Source organism: Sarcophilus harrisii, chromosome 5 (assembly GCF_902635505.1).
Source record: "Sarcophilus harrisii chromosome 5, mSarHar1.11, whole genome shotgun sequence".
NCBI classification, from domain to species: domain Eukaryota; kingdom Metazoa; phylum Chordata; class Mammalia; order Dasyuromorphia; family Dasyuridae; genus Sarcophilus; species Sarcophilus harrisii.
In genome coordinates, this window is record NC_045430.1 from 10963626 (window position 1) to 10984649 (window position 21024).

General features: G+C 45.1%; 1 protein-coding gene across 1 annotated transcript; it reads right to left on the reverse strand.

Moving 5' to 3' along the window:
- Positions 1 to 9310: 9310 nt before the first annotated feature.
- MCHR1 (melanin concentrating hormone receptor 1) lies at positions 9311 to 15596 on the reverse strand. Its single transcript, XM_003772552.2, has 2 exons — positions 15219 to 15596; positions 9311 to 12313 (listed from the first exon to the last, which is right to left on the reverse strand). Exons 1-2 carry the CDS (start codon positions 15490 to 15492, stop codon positions 11337 to 11339), a joined length of 1251 nt encoding a protein of 416 aa, XP_003772600.2. The 5' UTR covers positions 15493 to 15596; the 3' UTR covers positions 9311 to 11336.
- Between the last annotated feature and the right edge of the window lie 5428 nt (positions 15597 to 21024).

The window sequence follows — 21024 nt, forward strand, 5'->3', positions numbered from 1 at the left end:
GGGTGGAAGCCAAAGACAAATAACACAAGGAGATAAGGCAGTTCTCTAGCTAGGAGGAGGGATAATAGATCAAGTAAGTCTCATTGATATTCAGAAAATGTTAAAAAGACTGGAGGAAAGCCTCAGATGCATTGGGTGCCCTGTTTATGGAGGAGTTATGGAAGGAGGATTTATGGAAAAAAATCTCAGGATGGGAAGGCATGGATAAGTAGTGATCTGCAAGGGTGGTGGATGGGATTGCCATGTTGATGGGTCCATTGACGAATTGAAGTAATTCAACTTATAATTATAATTTTAAGCAATTTTTGAGCACTTTGTCTGGATTTCTCCTTTGTATTGATCACATGCTGTCTGTATGCTAGAGAGCATTAGTGCCTCTTGGACTTGAGTTTGTATTTGTGAGGGTATCGGAGACAGTTGAGTGACACAGAAGATGGAGACCCAAAATGGATTCAGAAGTTGCTGAGTTCAAATTTAGCTTCAGACATTTCGTAGCTGTGTAAAACTGGGTAAGTGTCTGCTTCAGTTTTCTCATCTACAAAATGGACATAATAATAAGTACTTTCCAGGATTGTGAAGATGAATGAATTATTTAAAACTAATTACAAAATTAGGTGTAAAGTGCTTTATAACCTTCATGATATGTTAGCTGTTATTTTCTAGTAACTCATGAGTCTTGATATTGATATTGATTCACTCAGTGCACCCTGACCAATTAAGAGAATGGGAACCTCTAGGTTGGCTTAAGTCTAGATACTGAGACAAAATCTAGGCATGTAACATAGACTCAGAAAAAGTATTTAATGTGAATAAAAATAGTCCTCTTCATCATGGCAGCCTGCCAGCTACCCCCAGCACAGAGCGGAATCCACAGGAATTTAAAAATCTCAGCTCCCCTGCAAAAGCTGTGAGGCGATCTCATGTTGTTCCTTATCTGGAACACGTGAGTTTATCATGCAGCGCCCCTGGGAAGCCTGGCTTGCCACATTTGCCCCTCTGTTACATCCTAATTTGTTCACCAGTTTTCTGAGTCTCCCCTCTCCCCAACATTATCAGATTGTACAGCTTCTTAGAGTAAGGATATTGTTTTTCATTTTTTTCCCCAGCATCCAGCTCAGTGACTTGTATCTCTCAGGCAAGTACTGAAGGCTAGTAAAATCTCCTTCCCAAATCCGATTAGGCAGAGAGACCTTGCCTCAGCTTCCCAGTTCTGCTTTTTACCTCCACCCCTTTAGGGAAGAAAACTGGTCACCAGAGATCAGGCCAGAGCATCAGGAAGCTGACCTCAGTAGCCAACCCTGGGGAGCAAAGCATCTCCCTTAGCAGCTTCCTAGGGAAGCAAGGGAGATCACCTGGGGACCTTGCTGCTGTAACAGAGGGAAGTTTGGGAGTGGCCGGAGAGTGGCCGGAGAGTGCCCTTCAGCCAGCGAGGGCAAGGGAACCTAGCACAAGACGGGCGGGCAGCTGTGACCTTTTGGGGCCACCACCAAGCGCATAAGTCTCTAACAAGAGAGGATTTGGGTGGTGAGTGAGGAGGATTAAAAAAAAAAAAAACAGAGAATCTATTTTTTAAATTAAATTTTGTTGTGTATCTTTTATTTTTCCATCACTTAAATTTCCCAAGAGCGTCTTTTATAACAAAGAATTTTTTTTAAAAAAGGAAAAAGAGGAATAAGGGAAAATTAAGCAAAGCTAGTCTATATGTTGAAAAAAATCTGCCAGTATATGCAGTGTGCTATACCTATAGGATCTCTCTCTCTCTCTCTCTCTCTCTCTCTCTCTCTCTCTCTGTCTTTCTATTCTCTCTCTCTCTGTCTCTCTCTCTCTTCTCTCTCTCTCTCTCTCTCTCTCTCTCTCTCTCTCTCTCTCTCTCTCTTTCTCTCTCTCTCTCTCTCTTTCTCTCCCTCCCTCCTCTCTCTCAACAAAGGAAAGGTCTCATTTTTCAATAAGGAAAAAAAATTTCTTCCTAAGACAACAGAGATAAACGCTTCTGAGGGAGGATATTTGAATTTGTGACATATTCCCTTTCCTGGAAAAGTACTGAGTGTTCAGAGTGTGATCTTAATCTCTTCTGATTGGCAAATATATGCACATAGCAAGCACACACATAAATTCATCATCAGACAACATATTTTATTAACCGCATCCTCCATGAACTGTTTGTGATCTCTATGGCAAGTGCAATAAAATAACATATATTCACAGTATGTTTCTTAATAGCTATATCCTATCAGAAAACAGAGAGAAGTAATCCTACAGAATAGGGACCGACAGATTAGATTCAAGGGCCAGGCATCCTGCCATCTGTTTGCCCCAAACTGCCCCTTTCCCATTGATCTGGGAAGCCACCACCCTGAGCAGATGCCAGCCAGCCTTCCCTGGGGAGTCAGCACGTGCTGGATGCCAGCTTCCTGAAGCCTCCTGGGGGGTGCTTTCCTTCTTAATGATGGCAGCTTTTATTTCAAGGCGCTGGCCACGGGGCACTTGCCTTGCTGTCCCCTGCGAGCTCGGAGGTCAAGGAGGGTTATTTCCATTTTACATACAGGATAACTGAACCTCAGAGAAGTGATAGGGCTTACGAGGGGTCCTTGAGCCAATAAAGGGCAGGGCTATGATTTCAATTCAATGCCCTTTACTCTTTTTTCCTTATTGTCATGGGATCATCACATATAACAACTGATTGTATATACACACATATATGTATGTATAGTTATATGTATATCTACAGATTTACATATGTATGTATATACCCATGCATATATATGAAGGTATATATATAAATTATATATATTTATGTATATATGTATATATGCATATTTGTGCATATATGTGTATGTGTGCAAATATGTGTATATTTGTGCATATTTATGTATATATGTGTATATGTGTGTATTTGTGTGTGTGTGTGTGTATACCATTGGAGTTGCTTGAGTAGGAGAATGACATTGTCAGCCATATGTTTAAGGAAAATCATTTTGGCGGCCATAAGCTGAATGGATGGACTACAATGGGAAGATGCTCGAGGCAGGGACCACTTTGGAGACTTTTGTAATAATCCAGGGAAGAAGTAATGAGGGTTTGAGCTCAGGCCAGGGAAGGCCAGCCATGGTTCTTGCTGTCTCTAGTACCAGAAAAGTAGAGTCTGCCTTGTGGGCAACTAAAGTGACCCAAATAGCCCAATCTGGGTATGGCCTGGAGTCTTGCTTATACCTATTTCCCCCCCCCCCCCACACACACATTTCAGTGTTTCCCTTGGCTTCCCTCTAACCTTAAGGTGCTTTACAAACCCTAATTCCCCCCCTTTTTGATCTGATTTTTCTTGTGCAGCATGATAAATGTGGAAATATATATAGAAGAATTGCATATGTTTAACATATATTGGATTACTTGCTGTCTAAAGGAAGGGCTGGGGGAAGGGAGGGATAAAAAAATTGGAACACAGGGTTTTGCAAGGGTGAATGTTGAAAACTATCTTTGCCTGTATTTGGAAGATGAAAAGATAATTCTAGAAACCCTAAGTTCTTAACCCACCGGTCCCTGCTGTCTCATGAGCATCTCCCCTACTTCTTACCTCTGGCTTCCACCTGAACCCTTCTCATCCCCAGCCCCACTTCTGGAAAGCCTCTTCATTCTCTGAGACTCAGTAACATGGCAGCTCTGAGAGGACAGAGAGGATTCTAGACCTTTGTTCTCAGCCCCATAGTGCTTGGAACATGACTGGGAAGTACCTCCTACATATTTCCAGCTCCTGAAGCATTTCTAAACCCCCAGCCAGCTGCTCTCACATCATCATCTCATCCCTGAGCCATTCTGTTTTGGGTCAGGTTAATTTGTGTTTGGCTCTCATCTCTGCAGCCGGCCTATGAGTTTCCATGGTGCCGTGCCCATGACTCGGTTATCCCGGGATCCCTTCCAGCACCTAGATAGGGCTTCTCTACAGTGGGAGTTTAATTAAATATTTGTGGGCGAATGAGTGAACAATTTTTGGCAATTGGAAAAAGTTGGGAGGGACCACTTGTTAATATCTTTAGGGTGGAATCCTGAGTGTCTTATTCTTGACATAAATAGGGAGATTTGTGTTGTAGGGGAAAGAACCAGAGTAGATAGAAGAGCCAGAGGAATGGAATCTGAGTTTTAACTGTGTCCCTAATTATGTGACCATTTCTTTCTGGGTCTCAATTTCCCCATTTGTAAAAGGGAGAGATGGTACTAGATGATGTTCCATGGCCGCTTAGTTCTGACATCCCCTGTTCTAAAGCTTCTCTCAACTCTCATTTCCTATGATCCCTCCTGCTTAATCAATGATTCAAAATGGAATCTCCCCTCTAACTCTCAGAAAAGGCTCACTGAATAAGAATCAAAGTAACACAAGCTTTTCCTTTAAGGTTTTCAAAATGCTTTCCTCTTTTAGGATCTTCACAATAACCCTGGGAGGCAGGAGCTTCTATTATCACCATTTTTCAGATGTGAAAATTGAGTCACATATTTGGTCATATATTAGTTTATTAGCTGTAGATTAGTCATAGATTAATCATAAATCATAGAACTAGGGCTGGAAGAGATTTGTCATTGATTCCAATGACATTTGACAGATAGATAGATATGAGGAATCTGGACCTGGGAGAGGGCTTGTTCAAGGCCACACAACTCATAAGTTCCTGGAGTTGGGAGCGAGATCTTCCTGACATCAAGTCAAGTGCTCAGGTTCAGGGCTCTCTCTCAGGAGCACCCAGATGCCCCTAGATGACCTGACTTACCCAGGTCTCCTAATGTCTGACCTCACTCTTCATTATTTCACAAAAATCACAGAATTTAAGAGCTGGCTGGACCATCTAGTCCAATTGAAATTGCCCCTGTAACTGGATGACCTGCCCAGCCTCTGCATGAAGACCCTCAAAGGGGGTACTTTCCATCCACAATTCAGGGCAGGTCCTTCCTGATACAGTGGTCTACCAGCATGGAGCTGACCTCTTGAGCTGTCCAAGGTAGGGGTAGGTCACTCAAGCCCCGCCAGATGCTGCTGTAATTGTTGCCTCAGGGGTCTCCCCACCAGATTGGAGCTGACCTTTTGAACTGTCCAAAGTAGGGATGGGTCACTCAAGTCTCTCAGGTGCTGCTGTAATTGTTGTCTCAATAGTCTTCCTACCAGCATGGAACTGACCTCTTGAGCTGTCCAAGGTAGGGATGGGTCACTCAAACCCCCCAGGTGCTGTTGTAATTGTTGCCTCAGTGGTCTTCCTATCAGCTTGGAGCTGACCTCTTGAGCTGTCCAAGGTGGGGATGTGTCACACAGGCCCCCCTGTGCTGCTTCAGTTGTTGCTGTTCACCTACGCAGCATCAGTCATAATGCTGCTTAGTTCTGTGTCTGTCATTGGCTACTTTCTACCCAGCAAAGGAAATGCAGCAAAAGCTACTTCCCTGCCCTCCAGTAGCCTGAGGACTAAGAAGAGAGGAAGGACATACGTGGAGAGGCCCTGGCTGCCCCTCTCCCCTCTTCCTCCTCCTCCCCCCTCTTCCTCCCCCTCCCACCCATTTTGCTGCCCGCAGCCACGCCAGCAGCCATTCTCTTTGCCGGTGGGATTGCAGACATGAGTACAGAAGCCCTGGATTACTAAGGCTGCTGCTGTGTTTCCCCTGCCTTTCCAAAGCATTGTGTGACATCCCCCTCCCCCTCCTAGCAGAGTTTGTTCTGTAGGCTGAGCTAGCTATCGGATGCTCCTGGCAAGCCTGGCTGCTCTCAGCCTCTCCCTGGGTATCAGGCTAACTTTCCACTCTAGATTTATCTGGCTCCAGCCATTGATAGGCACTCTTGCAGGTGAAAGAGAAATGACTGAATGACTTTCTGGCTGCAGAGAAGCCTCATGATACTTTGAAAGACCAAGTTCAAAGCCCAGCTCTGTGTGTACTTCCTGCCTGTGTAACATGGGAAAAAATTAGCCTTTCCATTCAAAATCTGAGCTTGATCAACATAGAATGAAGGGGCAATAAAACACTGATTTTTTTTTTTCAAATAAAAGGGGTTGGACATTTCATCTCCCACCTCTGTGCCTTTGCAACAGGCTGGGCCCAGGCCTGGAATTCTCTACCCTCTTACTTGGAATCCCTCCCTTCAAACTTCCACTCAAGTGCCACATCTGTCCTTCTTGACCTACAGACCAACAGACTATAGACCATAGACTAGAGCTGGAAGGGTCCTCTCATGGGTCATCTAGTCCAAGCCCCGTCATTTCTCAGAAATGGAAACTGAGGCCCAGAGAAATAAACTGATTTTTAGCATCGTCACACCACCAATAAGTGAAAGGGCTGGCGTAGTTGCAAAAGGGCTCTGTTGGCTGTCTTTGCATCATTCAAACAGGACTCTGAGAAGGTTGTGTCCCTTCTCCAAGAACTTCTGGAAACCCACATGGGAGCAGAGCCTGCCACATCCAACTAAGTCCCCCTGCCCGAACTCTCTTTCCAGCACCAGGGAGGTGCCCATGATGGAGAAGCCATGATATGAGAGGAAAACAACACACTGAAGTGTCTGGTGTATACACTGGATTAAATCTGTCTATACCTGTACATATTGTCTTCCTCAACAGAACGGCAGCTCTTTGAAGGCAAGGACTTTCCTTTTTGTCTTTTATGTCTCCACCAGGGTTCTAGGTACATGGTGGACAATTTAAAACAGTTGTTTAAATTTAATTTTTAAAAAATGAACAAGCATTTACTTTTTCTCCTTCCTCCAGCTGAAAAAAGAATCAGAAAATCCTCAGCACCAATATAGTCAAGTGAAACAAATTTCTTCATGGCCAAGTGCAAAATGTATGTCCCATCTTGACTAACAAATGCTTGTTGACAGGGAGAGAGGACTGGACTTGAAGCCAGAAGATTTAGTTTTGATTCCTAGTTCTGTCTCTCACTAGATGTATGACCAAGGACAAGTTAGTTACTAAATCTTGCTGTGCCTAAGGCTCTTCAGCTGTAAAATGGAGATAATCCTTCCTCTCTCCTTCATAGGGTTTCAGTATTTTTTGCTATTATTATATTATATTATTTATTATATTATACTATATATTATATTATTATTTATTATATTTATTTATATTGTTATATTTTTGTTATCATATAACTAGATTATAAGCTCCTTGAGGGCAAGAAATATTACATGCTTATCTTTTAATCCTCAATCCCTAGCACATAAGCCTGGAACACAGTAGGCACCTGATAAATACTATTTTGATTAATCGATTCCCATTATACTTATTAGACCAGACCTAACAATTGTAAATGGTACAGAGATAAAATTCCGTTACTTGGGAGGGAATTGGGTTAAAGGGATGATCAGTGGTACAGAAAGCCGTCCCCCTTTTCGAGTGCTATCCAAGTAGGGACAGTCCCATCTGATCAGAGAATTTCAACTGTGGTCCCTAAGGGGAATGAAAGAGAAAGTGGTCTTATGTGAGGGGCCCCAGAATCATGGGGCCATGGGTGTTACAAATAGACATTGCTATGTCCCATGATTCCAGAGACCTCGTGAGGAGATATAGGGACAGTGGTCACTTATGAGGAGGTATAGGGACAGTGATCACCTGGGTAGGAAATGCACCCCCTGAATGTTGGTTCCCTGGACAAAGTTCTGTTTGTCTCCTGCTAGTTATGACTCTGGGTCTATATTACGATTGTGTCATTAATCTCTCCCAGAAATCTTGACGATTTTGACTGGCCAGATATTGATCAAACTGTGGTTCTAAAAAGTATTTCTCTGAAGAGGTTCATCTGTCTGTCCCCATGTCCGGACATTGGTATTGGGTGCGAGCGTCGTAGCTCCTCCATGATTACCAAGTTCCAAACACCCTAACTATCCATGACTAAAGTACCTTGCTCACTTGGACCAGCTGAGTGATTAGCAGCAGTGACTGGCACCTGATTGGACCCTGGGGCAGTGGGGCACGGAGCTGGGCACAGACAACAGAGCAGAGCCCCAGGGCAGCCTACTTGAATACCATGTTCTTTAGCTTTTTCAGTTCTTCCTCAGCTTTGGGGGTTCACAACCTGCCAAGAAATGGCTGGACTGCTGTGTGCCCATTTAGTGCCTTGATCCCTACATGTTAAATTGATCTGGGACACCCTAAGCCAATGTGAGCTGCCCGCCACACTGGATCTGGTGTTTGAGAACCTCTTTGTCCATCCTGACTCTTGGAGCCAGCATGGTATTGGAGAAGGCAGGGCTGGGATTGGGGTTAGAAAGAACTGGATTCAAATTCTGCCTCTACTACCTATGGGCAAATCATTGAACTTTGAACCTTCAGTCTCCTTAACTCTAAAATAGGGGTGATAATAATAGCACTGACCTTGTCTGCCTCTGATACCCATGGTCATGGGCAAATCATCCAACTTTGAGTCCTCAGTCACCTTAACTCTCAAATGGGCACGATAATAATAGACCAACCTTGTCTGGTGGCTGTGGGAATCAAAGGAGGCACTTTGCAAACCTCAGAGAATTATAAGGTTACAGAGCCAGACCTGAAGTCTGGTCTAATCCTCCAGCAGCTGAAGAAAATGATGTCTTAAAGGAATTCAGTGGCTTGTCCAAGGTCACACATATTGTGGCCATTCAGGTCTGGCCACACAATTCTGCTATCTGCAAAATGTTGGTATTATTGTTATTATTAATACTTGGAGGATCTTCAGTTCAGAGCTAGAAAATATCAAAGAAGTCCTCTAGTCTATTACCTTCTTTTTCAGATGGGGAAACTGAGCTCCAAAGAGGTGACATGATTTGTCCTGATCATGCAGATAGAAAAAGACAGAGAGAGGATTTGAACTTGGGGCTTCAGACTCCAATGCAATGCTCTTTCCCTTGTACAATACTTCCTTCCCTCTTCTTGAATATATAAGATGAGGAGGTTAACCTACTGATCTCCTAGTTCTAAATCTATGCTCCTTTCAAAATGTAGGTTATAATAATATAATAATATTATATTATATAATATATATAATAATATTTATTATTATAGAATTTCATTTAATGATAATCATAATAGAGGAAATATCACATTATCTTTCTAAAAGGAGATAATAAATTATAATACACTTATATAATATATAAAACTTGATTACATCATCTTATTAAAAGAGGTAAGAAATTCTCCCTCACCTGTTGCTTTATCCCTTGCCTGTTGCCAACTGGCTCCCTTGGCAGGAGAGGGCATTTCTTCCATGCCCTCCCAATGCTGCTCCATAGCAGCCATCCCCAAAGGGGGCTCACCAGGAGGCTGTGGATAAGGCGGTGATTCTGCTGGGGACAATGATAGCCCCAAGTGCAGATAGCGGCCCCTGCCCTAATGGTGTTTTCCAGGAATTGCTCCCACTATTGCTCCTCATCTCAGGAGCCGTGCCCCTGGATAGACCTTCCAGAAGAAGATGCTGGCTGCCTCCCAGTGGTCCAGACTGTAATAGTCTCTGGGTCCTTGTCCTGCCAGATCTCTGGGTGACTGTTAAGGAAGACTGGATGGGGAGGGGGCAGGGTCACGGCCATGGTCCAGGGGGAGCTGTGCCCCTGAGAGGCAGCTACACTGGCATCCTCCCTGATGCTGCAATCAGACAGTCTATCCTGGCTGAGTCCTCCTTGTGGATTCAGAGCCAGAGCCCTCCTTCCTTCTCAATTTTCATTTTTATTTTCATTTCCTGGAGTGCAGCCTCTAGGGTTTAACTCTGCCTTCACCAAAAGATTCCCTCTCCTTCCCATCTTCCCAAGAGAGTCTCCCTCCCAGGGAGAGACTTTTAGATTGCTTTAGATGGAGGATTAGTCTCTCTGTGTGTGTCTGCCCTGAATATGATGAACACATAATAGGGATTCTTTCATTCTTTCCATCACCAGTGCCTAGCATAGTGTCTGGCGCATAGTAGGTGCTTAATATATCTCTGATGACTTCTACTGATGGCCGAGAGACCCGCAGAAATCACATGCACTGAAGCTTGTTTAACTGGAGTCTTTTCTTCTTCAATCCAATCCAATAATCATTTAGCAACTGTCACTATGATAGGCAAGGGTGTCACAAAAGCAAAACTGACTCATCTCTGGCCCTCAAGGAGTTTTCATTCAATGCACATTGAAATTGAAGCATAAACAGATGAGCAAACAAAACACATACACTATAAATACATATGTACAAAGAACAAAAGAATGAACAAAAGCCTTTTTTCCCTCCCCCTCACTCTTCCTAGGAGTTTTTGGTTTCCTAATTCAATTTCATACAATAAAAACCCAAGTATTTATTATGTGAAAGGCACTACTGGGGGGGAAGGATGGAGAAATCCAAAAATGAAGTCCAACAAGCATTTATTAAGTGCCTTCTGCATGCCAGACACTGTGCTTGGCACTGAGGATACACAGACAACAAGTAAACAGCTCCTGCCCACAGGGAGCTTCCACTCTACTGGGGGATGTGATGCGTACACAGATGAGGAAACACAGCATTTACAAAGGATTTTTCAATTTTCTTCTTTTCATTTCCTTTCTCAATCCCTCTCCTATCCTACATCCCCCAAGAGATGGTGTTCAAGGTCTCCTTTGTCATTGCCCTGTTCTCCTTAGCAGTTACTGGCTGTCCAATTCAATTCAATACAATGTGCATTTATTAATCACCTATTATGGCCCTGGTCTCTGGGATAGACACAAAGTTGAACAGTGACGTGACCCCTGCCCTCAATGTGCTTATAGTCAAATAGGGAATTTGACGGGTACAGGGATAGATATTATACAAGACAAAAGGCCGGGGGGACAAAGCGGAGACCCAGGACAGAATTAGGGGAAAAGAAGGCATCTGAACTGGCCAATAGGGAAAGGAAGGAGGGTCTATTTCAGGCACGGGGGACAACAGTGGATTTTTAATCCCCTCACCCCGAAGCATGCATTTCCCAAGAAGAGGAGCTTGATGATGTGGGGGTGCTGAGAAAGTGGAAAAAGTGACTTGCTCTGTTTCCCTTCACCCACCGACTTAGGAGAAAAACTGGTTCGGTTTTTCATGCAAAGGAGAAATGAGGAAGATCTCTGGGGTCATTGGCTCAGCCCCCTCCCCAGAGCTTCCCCAGCCTGCTCTGACTCCTGCTCCTCCAGCTCTTAAGCTCTAGAGCTGCTCCTTGGGGGAACGGTGGGTGACAAAGCCAACAGTCTATGTGCAGCTCAAGACACTGTGACTAGGAGGTTAAACTGAGTATTTCTCCTTAGTCATCCCAGTGCTTTCTGTCCTTAGTCAGGCCTCTGTCTCCCCAGAGCTCAGTTTTACCCACAAGCCTCCCCCTGTGCCGGCCCCCGTTAGCCGGTCGGTGCTCCCCGGAGCCCAGTGGGAGCATCAGGTGCTTTTGGTTTCGGTCATCTCCTCCACGGTGGGGGCAGTGCTGACCGTCCGGAGCTGCCCCACAGCGGCCGGTTTGACCGAGAGCACCAGGCGTTTGCGGAAGGTCTCGCAGAGGACGATGTAGACAAAGGGGTTGAGGCAACTGTTGGCGTAGCCCAGACTGATGGCTGCGTTGTAGAGGTAGATGAAGGCCAGGGTGGGGCGGCTGATGGAGAGCTGGGTCAGCTGCAGCACGTAGTAGGGCGCCCAGCAGACAAAGAAGACTAGACAGATGGCGATGGCCGTGCGCGTCACCCTCTTGGTCCGCAGCCGGATGCTGCGCTGGGAAGCCGGGGCCACCGAAGAGGTCATCCGCTGGAGAATCCGCGCATAGGCCACCGTGATGACCACGAAGGGCAGGGCAAAGGCCAGGAAGAACTGGTAGAGGGTGAACCAGTACAGGTCGGTCTCTGGGTTGGGCAGGCGAATGCCGCAGCCAACAGTGTCTCCGGGGAAGGGGATGAGCCTGGCGTAGAGCCACACCGGGGTGATGCTGATGAAGGAAAGGGCCCAGAGGAGCCCGATCACCAAGGTGGCCACGGAGGGCTTCCTGAACTTGGTCGAGGAGATGGGGTGGACCGTGGCCAGGTAGCGATCAATGGCCATCGCCGTGAGGATATAGGTGCTGGTGAACTGGCTGTTGGCGTCCATGGCGGTGATGAGGGTGCACATGGTTTCTCCAAAATGCCAGACCCCATTGCCCATCAGCTGATGGATCATGAAGGGCATGCCCAAGAGAAAGAGCAGGTCTACCACAGAAAGGTTGATGATGAAGATGTCGGGGACATTGTTGCACCCATGGAACTTGGACTTCTTCACCACAGTGAAGATGACCATGGAGTTCCCCACGATACCCAGTAAGCAGATGATACCGAACACAGAAGGCATGATGATGTTGACATAGGATACTCGCCACAGGCGTGGCGGTGAAACTGTGGGCAGAGAAAACATGTTGGGGGACAGAGAAAGCCCAGCTGGCCACTCACAGTCCACACGGGTCCTACAAGGGTGGGGGGCAAATGACCCTTACACCCTGTGTCTTACCTCCACCTCTGCCTTTACCCTGACTTCCCTCCCAGTTATCTCAGTGCAAAGGACCCATTCTTCTTTCCTTCCCATGTCCGCCCCCTTTCCCTCCCTCTTATATGTGTGTATGTTCTATCCATTTAAACTGGCTTCAGCTTACTTCTTTATGACTGTGGGCAAGTCACTTAGCTTTCCTGAGCCTCAGATTACCACTGAGGAGCATTTAATAGAATAGAAAAAGTTCTGGTTTGGGGTCAAAGAACCAGGGTTCAAATCCCCAATCTGTCACTTAGCTGAGATTCTGGACAATAGTTTCATTTCCCTGGGCCTCAGTTTACTCATTTTAAAAATGAAAGCATTGGTCTTTTATATCCTTTCCGATCTCTTACCCTTTCACGTCTAAAACATGTTAAGGTTTACAAAATGACTAGTCCTGCCTTCCCTGACCACCAGTCCTCATGTGTGGTCTCTGCTTGTTAGAATGTAAGCTCTTGAAGGCAGGGTTTCCTTTTTATATTTGTATTTTGTATTTGTAATTCCTAGTGATTAGCCTATAGTAAGCATATTATACATGCCTTTTCATTCATTTATTCATTGGTTTGTTCATCCATTCATTTCATCCATGTATCTATCTATTCATTTCACCCATCTATCCACCCATCCATCTATCCATCCATTTACCCAATCACCCACCCATCCATCCATCTGACCATCCATCCATTCATTTCATCCATCCATCCATTCAATTATCTATTTATTTCATTCATCTATCCATCCATTCATTTCATCTATGCAATTATCTATATTCATTTCACCCATCTATCCATCCATGCATTTATTCATGCTTCCATCCACTCATCCACTCATTCTTTTATGTTTCCAGTAACTCCCAGTGCTGTTTCTTCACATCAATCTGAATGGATCCCCTCTTTTTATGCTACCATTATTTCCCTCCTGACCTCCAGTATGTGAATTTTGCCAGGTTCTGTCCTCACCTGTGAATGGATCCCCTTTTGCCCTCTTACACTCTCTCAAAGCCCATTATGTCAGAAATATATCCAGAAATGAATCCATGGGATGTGTCCAGGAATGGCAGATTTCTCCCCCAGGCCCTTCCCACAAACCCCTTCAGTAACCAAAGGGGTGGAAAGGGTTCTCTCTGAAGGAACAGTTCTGAGCCCTTGCATTCTCATTTTCCAAGCAGCTGCGAGGAGCAGCTGTCTCGTCTTGCCTGGGTGGCTCTCCTGATGACTGCTCCTAAATGCATCAGCCAAACCCAGCCTCTTGAAGACACAGGCTCTACATACACGCATGCAGAAACACATGTGTGCACATACATGCACATACAATTTTCCTCTTCTAAACCCTATTTAGCACTCACTGTCCTTGGGATTCTCTCTTAGAACTTGCAGCCCTTTCTTTGACTTCCACATTATGGGAATTTCCCCCCACTCTCCATTTTTCCTTCAGTCTGACTCTTTCTTCCAAGTCTCCAGTCAGGCTGGGTTATGAGCAGCTCAGTCCTGGAGTTAGATTGGCTGAATTCTCCAGAAAAAAACCCATTTTCTTTCTACTCAGCTCACAAAGCTAGGGCAAGGACAGCCCTTGGGAAACCTCGGAGGGCCCCAGAAGTGGGAGTTCTTCCAGTTATTGTCTACACCCTCCCTTTCCCAGGGCTGCTGAGGACAGTGATCTCCCTAAGCCTCAGCGATGAAAGGCAGAGGAGGCAGAACACCTGACTTTGCATCCTGTCTGGGAATCTCCCAAGTGGGTAGCCTTGGGACATGCCATTTTCCCTCAGTTTCCTTCTCTGTCAAAGGAGAAAAATTGGATTCCACTAACTCGAAAGTCCCTTCCAGATCTATCAGAGTGGGGAGTATTATCATTTTTTGTGTCTTGTCTGAGAACATCCCCGGGAACTCTGAGGGCTCTGCCATCCTGAGTTCTAGAGGTAGCCCTCCATGCCTGTGCCTCCCACCATGCTGCTACAGACCCCCTCTGCTGCTATCTGAGGAACCAAATGAGGCTCCCAGGCAGGAAGATGCCCCTTTCAGCCCCCAGCGTCTCTCCCCATAATCCACTATTTATCCAACCTGTTCTCCCCCCTTACCTGAGTCCCTTGGCCCAAGGGGGAAGATGCTGCCCACCCCCACTCTCACACTCACACACACACACTCACACTCACACATACTGACACACTCACACACACTCACACTGACACACACACACACACACACACACACACACACACACACACACACACACACACATTCCCGGGCTCTGGAACACACCTCCCTTCTCTCAGTCTTTGCTCTTCCTGAGCCTGCCCTCATCTGCTTCCTTTTCAGGTTTTAGGAGACCAGAGGATGCCTGCAGCTCACAGAACCTGGAGCTGGAAGGGGCCTTTGCCACCATTTCATCCACCCTGCTCCCGACTTTAGAGAGAAGGAAACTGAGGACCAGGGAGGTTAAGTACTCGCCCAAGGTCATACGGGCTCATAGTCTGGTGGAAGCAATGTTAGAAGGGACCCCGGAAGACATCTAGTCCAGCCCTACTTATTTTACAGAGGGGGAAACTGAGGCCCAGGGAGGGGTGAAGTGATTGCTCATAGTCACATAATTAGCAATCCCACTTTTCACGGGGGTGGGGGTGGCCCTTGGCTTCGGGTCCCCCGGTTCCAAAGCCAGGGCTCTCTCCCTTCCTTCCTCTACCCCCCCCCAACCCACACAAAGTTTCCCCGGCAGTTGGGTCCCGGGGTCCTGAGGAGGGTAGGGATGGGGGGGGGCCCGCTAGCCCCCAACTCTACTCACAGGCAGAAGTGAGGTTGCCGCCGCCGGGCTCGGAGGCGTTGCTGTCATTGGAGGCGAGGGGCAGCAGAGCCGCGGACAGCTCCATCCTGCCCTTGCTGCTCCGGCTCCGGCTCCCGCTCCGGTGCCTCGCCACGCTCGCGGCCGCCCACGCAGGCTGCGGCAGGCTCCGCGGCTCCTGCCTGCTCCCAGAGCCCGGCCCGCAGTTCGGGAGGGGGGTCTTCCCCGGCCGCCCGCCCGGCTGCTGCCCGCGGCGCCCTCCTTCCCCGACTGACATCACCCAAGCCCGGGGACATTGGGAGGCAGATCCTCCCGCGCGCGGGCGGAGGCAGGGACACCGAGACAGAGGCACACGCGCGCACACACAGACACACGCACACAGGTACACGCGCGCACACACATACACACACGCACACAGACACACACCATACAGATACACGGGCGCACACGCGTACACGCGCACATTCACACACACACACTCTGTCTCTTTGTCTCTGTCTCTCTGTCCGTGTCTGTCTCTCCGTCTCTTTCTGTCTGCCTCTCTGTCTCTGTCTCTCTGCCTTTCTGTGTCTATCTCTGTCTCTGTTTCTCTCTCTGTGTGTGTCTATCTCTCTGTTTATCTCTGTCTCTCTCTTTGTCTTGTCTCTGTCTCTGTGGATGTGGGTGTATCTCTCTGCCTCTCTCTGTGTCTGTCTCTGTGGATGTGGTTGTGTCTCTCTGCCTCTCTCTGTGTCTCTGTCTCTGTCTTTCTGACTCTCTTTGTCTCTCTGCCTTTCTGTCTCTTTTCTATCTGTCTCTCTGTGTCTTTCTCTGTTTCTGTCTCTCAGTCTGTCTGTCTCTGTCTCTCTGTCTCTATGTGTGTGTGTGCCTCTGTTTTTCGATCTCTTTCAGTCTGCCTCTCTATCTCTCTGCCTTTTTGTCTCTATATCTGTCTCTCTATCTCTCTGTGTGTCTCTGTTTCTATCTCTCTCTCTGTATCTCTGTTTCTGTCTTTCAATCTGTCTCTGTCTCTCTCTCTGTCTCTGTCTCTCTGTCTCTATGTGTGTGTGTGCCTCTCTGTTTTTCCATCTCTTTCAGTCTGCCTCTCTATCTCTGCCTTTTTTTCTCTATTTCTGTCTATCTCTCTCTGTGTCTCTGTCTCTATCTCTGTCTCTGTTTCTGTCTTTCAGTCTGTCTCTGTCTGTCTCTCTGTTTTTCCATCTCTATCTCTCTGCCTCTGTCTCTATTTCTGTCTCTCTTTGCTTTTCTGTCTCTGTCTCTGTCTCGACTCTATTTCTCTCTCACTGAGTCAGGGAGGAGGCTGCTATTAAATCTGTGGCCAGCTGCTCAGATTGAGGATGGGGTGAGTGGGATTTTTGGGAGCTGGGGAAAACCCTTCTCTTTGGACCCCGTTCCCCCAAGACTGTCTTTTCCACTTGTCTGCTGGCCACTACCTCTGGCTGGTTGCCACCGAGCTGTGCAGAGGGAATGAAGTGAGTGAGAGAAGGGAAAACCAGCTGGGTTGTTAGCCTTTGAAAGGGCTGAGCAGGCACAAGGCATGATAGTGACAACATGACCCCCTTTCTGCCGATGTCACCCTCTCCCCAAGTTTAGGGATCCCTAGTCCCACATGTGGCCACACGCTTATCGTCCCTTACAAAGCAAGCAAAGAAGGATGCAGCTTCCTGCCTTCTCTTTCCTCTCCAAACCTGCCCAGATTCCCATTCCTTCTCTCACTGGACTTGCATCATCTTTTATAACTTAAATAAAATCAGAATTGGAAAATAGCTTTCTTAGAATTCTAGTGCCCCAAGACACAAGTGGAGAGTAAGGGTCTCCCAATCCTTTTCTTGAAGGGAACAACCTTCTTCCTGTCTTGATCAGCTGGGATTGTACCAGGAGACGTAGCCGTTACTCTGTTCAGTGAGCTCTGCACAAGCAGACCCTTATGGCTAGATTTGCCCTTGACTCCCATGTTTTAGGAAGAAAATTGAGGTATCATTTCCCCGAGGCAATTTCTCTTCCTCCTATTCAGTTCTGAGTCCAAGTGGTCTATTTGCAGTGTCTCTCTCTCTCTCCATGATTATTTGTTGATGGATGCAATCTCTATCCGTCTGATCACATGTCCTCGTCTGGACAATCTGGAGATGATGAAGCCTTTTAAAGTGCCATATAAATAGCAGCTACAATTTTTTGTATTATTGTTACCCCCTTCTTCCCACTTTTATCAGTGGAGCTCAGAAAAAGATGACCATGGGACTGAGCACTATCCTGCTATCACTCATTCAGTTTTAATGTTCTGCAGGCTATGGTGCAGAGCAGAGAAAATGACTGTTTATATAGTTGAATGGAAAGATTGCCATTCAAGCTCCTCATCGGAAAGCTTTCAAGGCAAGCATCCTTGGGACAGCTCCTGTGCAGAGAGGACCCCAGGATCAATGAGCTTCTCATCCTATTCTAATTCACCCCTGCAGGTCGCTACATTTTTTTAAAAAGCTTTTTATTTACAAAACATATGAATGGATAAATTTTTCAACACTGACCCTTGCAAAACCTTTTGTTCCAAATTTGCCCCTCTTTCCCCCCACTCCTTCCCCAGCTAGCAGATAGTACAATACATGTTAAATATGTTTAAAATATATGCTAAATCCAATATATGTATACTTATTTATAGTTATCTTGCTGCACAAGAAAAATCAGATCAAGAAGAAAGGAAAAGAAAAACTGAGAAAGAAAACATATTGTAAGCAAATAAGAGAGAGTGAGAACATTATGTTGTGTCCCACACTCTGTTCCCACGGTTCTCTCTCTCTGGGTGTGGATGGTTCTCTTCATCACTGAACAAGTGGAACTGGTCTGAATCATCTCAATGATGAAGAGAACCATGTCCATCAGAATTGATCATCATAGTCTTACTGTTGCCTTATATAATGATCTCCTGGTTCTGTTCACCTCACTTTGCATCAGTTCATGTAAGTCTTCTCCAGGTCTCTCTGAAATCATCCTGCTGGTCATTTCTTACAGAACAGTAATATTCCATAGCATTCAGATACCATAATTCATTCAGCCATTCTCCCACTGATGGGTATCCACCCAATTTCCAGTTTCTTGCCATTTCAAAAATGTCTGCTGCAAACATTTTTGCCCATGTGGGTCCTTTTCCCTTTTTCCATTTTTGGAATATAGACCCAGTAGAGACACTACTGGGTCAAAGATTATGCACAGTTTGATAACTTTTTGAGCATAGTTGCAAACTGCTCTCCAGAATGGTTGGATCCGTTCCCAGTTCCACCAACAATGTATCAGTATCCCACTTTTCCCACATCCTCCAACATTCATCATTTTCTTTTCTTGTCATCTTATTCAATCTGACAGCCATGTAGTGGTATCTCAGAGTTGTCTTAATTTGCATTTCTCTAATCATTAGTGATTTAGAGCACCTTTTCATATGGCTACAAAGTTTCGATTTCTTCATCTAAAAATTGTCTTTTCATTTCCTTTTATCAATTGTTACCATTTATCAATTGGAGGATGGCTTGAACTATTATAAATTTGAGGTCTCTACATTTTGAAAGTAATCGGTCCTCTTAGCTAGTGATTGTTATTTGGTATGGCAACATTTTACTGCTATTATTATTATTAGTGATGATGATGATGGGATACAGACTAGACTTGTGCTTTCTCTGGTCTAAAGAACACTTCCTCTACCAAGGCAGGTTAGTGACATCTCTGCAATTTATAGTCTTTGGACAATTGCCTAGAGTAAGTGACTTGCCATTATGTATCACAGGCTGGACAACCACTATTATTATTTAGAATTTATGTATTGTTTAGCAGGGTTCAAAGAAAAACAGCTGCAAGACTGGTTCCTCAATTTAGGCAGGGAAGTATTACTCTTTCTACCCATTAATTTATCTGATTGCATATCCACAGCCGGTGAGTGTCAGAAGCAGGATTTGAGTCCACACCTTCAGCATTCTGAGGCTGGCTCACTAACCACTGAACAATAATTACATGTGTTCTCTACATCAAAATGGGAGTCTTGGGAGCAAGCATTTTTTGGGGGGGAAGGGGGAAAGAATCCCTAAATGCATAGTACCTGGCACATCAATGCTTAGTATATACTTTCGGATGAATTGCATTAGAAGGTTATTGCACAACCAATCATCAGAGGATCTGTGGTACCCACATTTTATCAAATGGGGAGGGGATAAAAGGCACCACAAGGAGTACTGGAATCAGGAAGATCTGAATTCAAATCCAACCTCAGACAGACACTAGTTGTGAGACCTCGGCTAAGTCTAATGCCGAATGTCTCCGTTTCTTTTTTCTCCATCTGTGAAATGGGGATAATAATCACATTTATCTTCAGGCTTTCTGTGAGAATAAAATGGAGCAGTAGTTGTAAAATGCTTTGCAAACCTTAAAACACTATATAAATACTAGTTATTTACTCCCTGCCCCCCCCCCCCAATGTTGAAGTAGAAGGGATAGGTGGGATTAGGATAGCAATAATAATAATAAAGAAGAAGACTCATTAAAGCATTTTTTTTTTTTTTTTTTTTTTTTTTTGTGGCTGAGGCAATTGGGGTTAAGTGACTTACCCAGAGTCACTTGGAGGTATTAAGTGTCTGAGACTAGATTTGAACTCAGTTCCTCCTGTCTTCATTAAAGCATCTTTAAAAAAAAAATGGTGGGAAGAAAACCGAATGAAGGGGCAGGAGATAGAGTATCACCATAGAGTCAGGAAGAATTCAAATCTGGACTCAAATTTTGAGCAAGTGACTTAAAGCCAATTTACCAAAAAAAAAAAAGTAAACAGTACATAATGAAGTTTCATATACAATCCTCTTTTTCTATTCTAATATGTATGTAGAAATGCCTATTTTATGTCTGTTATTTTTTTTAAATAATATTTTTCCAATTACATGTAAAAACAATTTTTAACATTTGGGGTTTTTTCATTTTGAGTTCCAAATTCTATCCCTTCTTCTGTCTCCTTCCCACTCCTCAAGATGGCAAGCAACTTGATATAGGTTATATACGTCCAATCATACAAACCAGATTTCCATATTCGTCATGATGTGAAAGAAAATACAGACATGCCCCGTGGTGTTTATTATGTTTTTCAATAAAAATAATTTTTAAAAAGACTATTCCTGTCAGTCTGATAAGAGGCAATAATTGTTCGTACTAGGGTATGAGCAGAGAGATTGGGATCATGTGGAGGAAGAAGTGACCAAACCTGGGAATGAACTGGATTGGAGGGGTGTGGGAGAGGGAGCGGATGACACTAAAACTGCCTTAGTGTGTCTCGCCCTTTGTTTTGTTACCATGGTGCGGGTGTTTTTCAAGGGGACTTTCCCAATCTGGTATAGTCCAATTTTCACTTCTGAAGGAAGACATTGAGGTGGGCAGTATGTAGGTGTAAATTGCTTTAACTTCTTCCTAGAGAGCTTTTATGTCAAAAGGCCAGGAAATCACCTTTCTCTCCCATTAAGCTCCAACTTAACTTTCTGCTCTATGTGTTTCTCTGGAGAAGACTTCTAAGTGGGCATGTACTGGTAAACCTGTAACTACTCAACTCTGAAAAACACGACAGACTCTTCAATTTAATTAGCATAACTGCCATATCCTCCATGACTTTTTTTTAGACTAGACAGTCAATAAAACAATTAATTGAGCCCTGATTTATAACATTGGCTGATTTCAAAGAACTAAATGATAACAAGGAAAATTTAATAAAATGAGCTGGCTCCGATGCACCCCTGCTTTGAAAATATCCCCTTTATCCACTGGTTTACTTTGACCTATGTATCTGGCCTCTCTC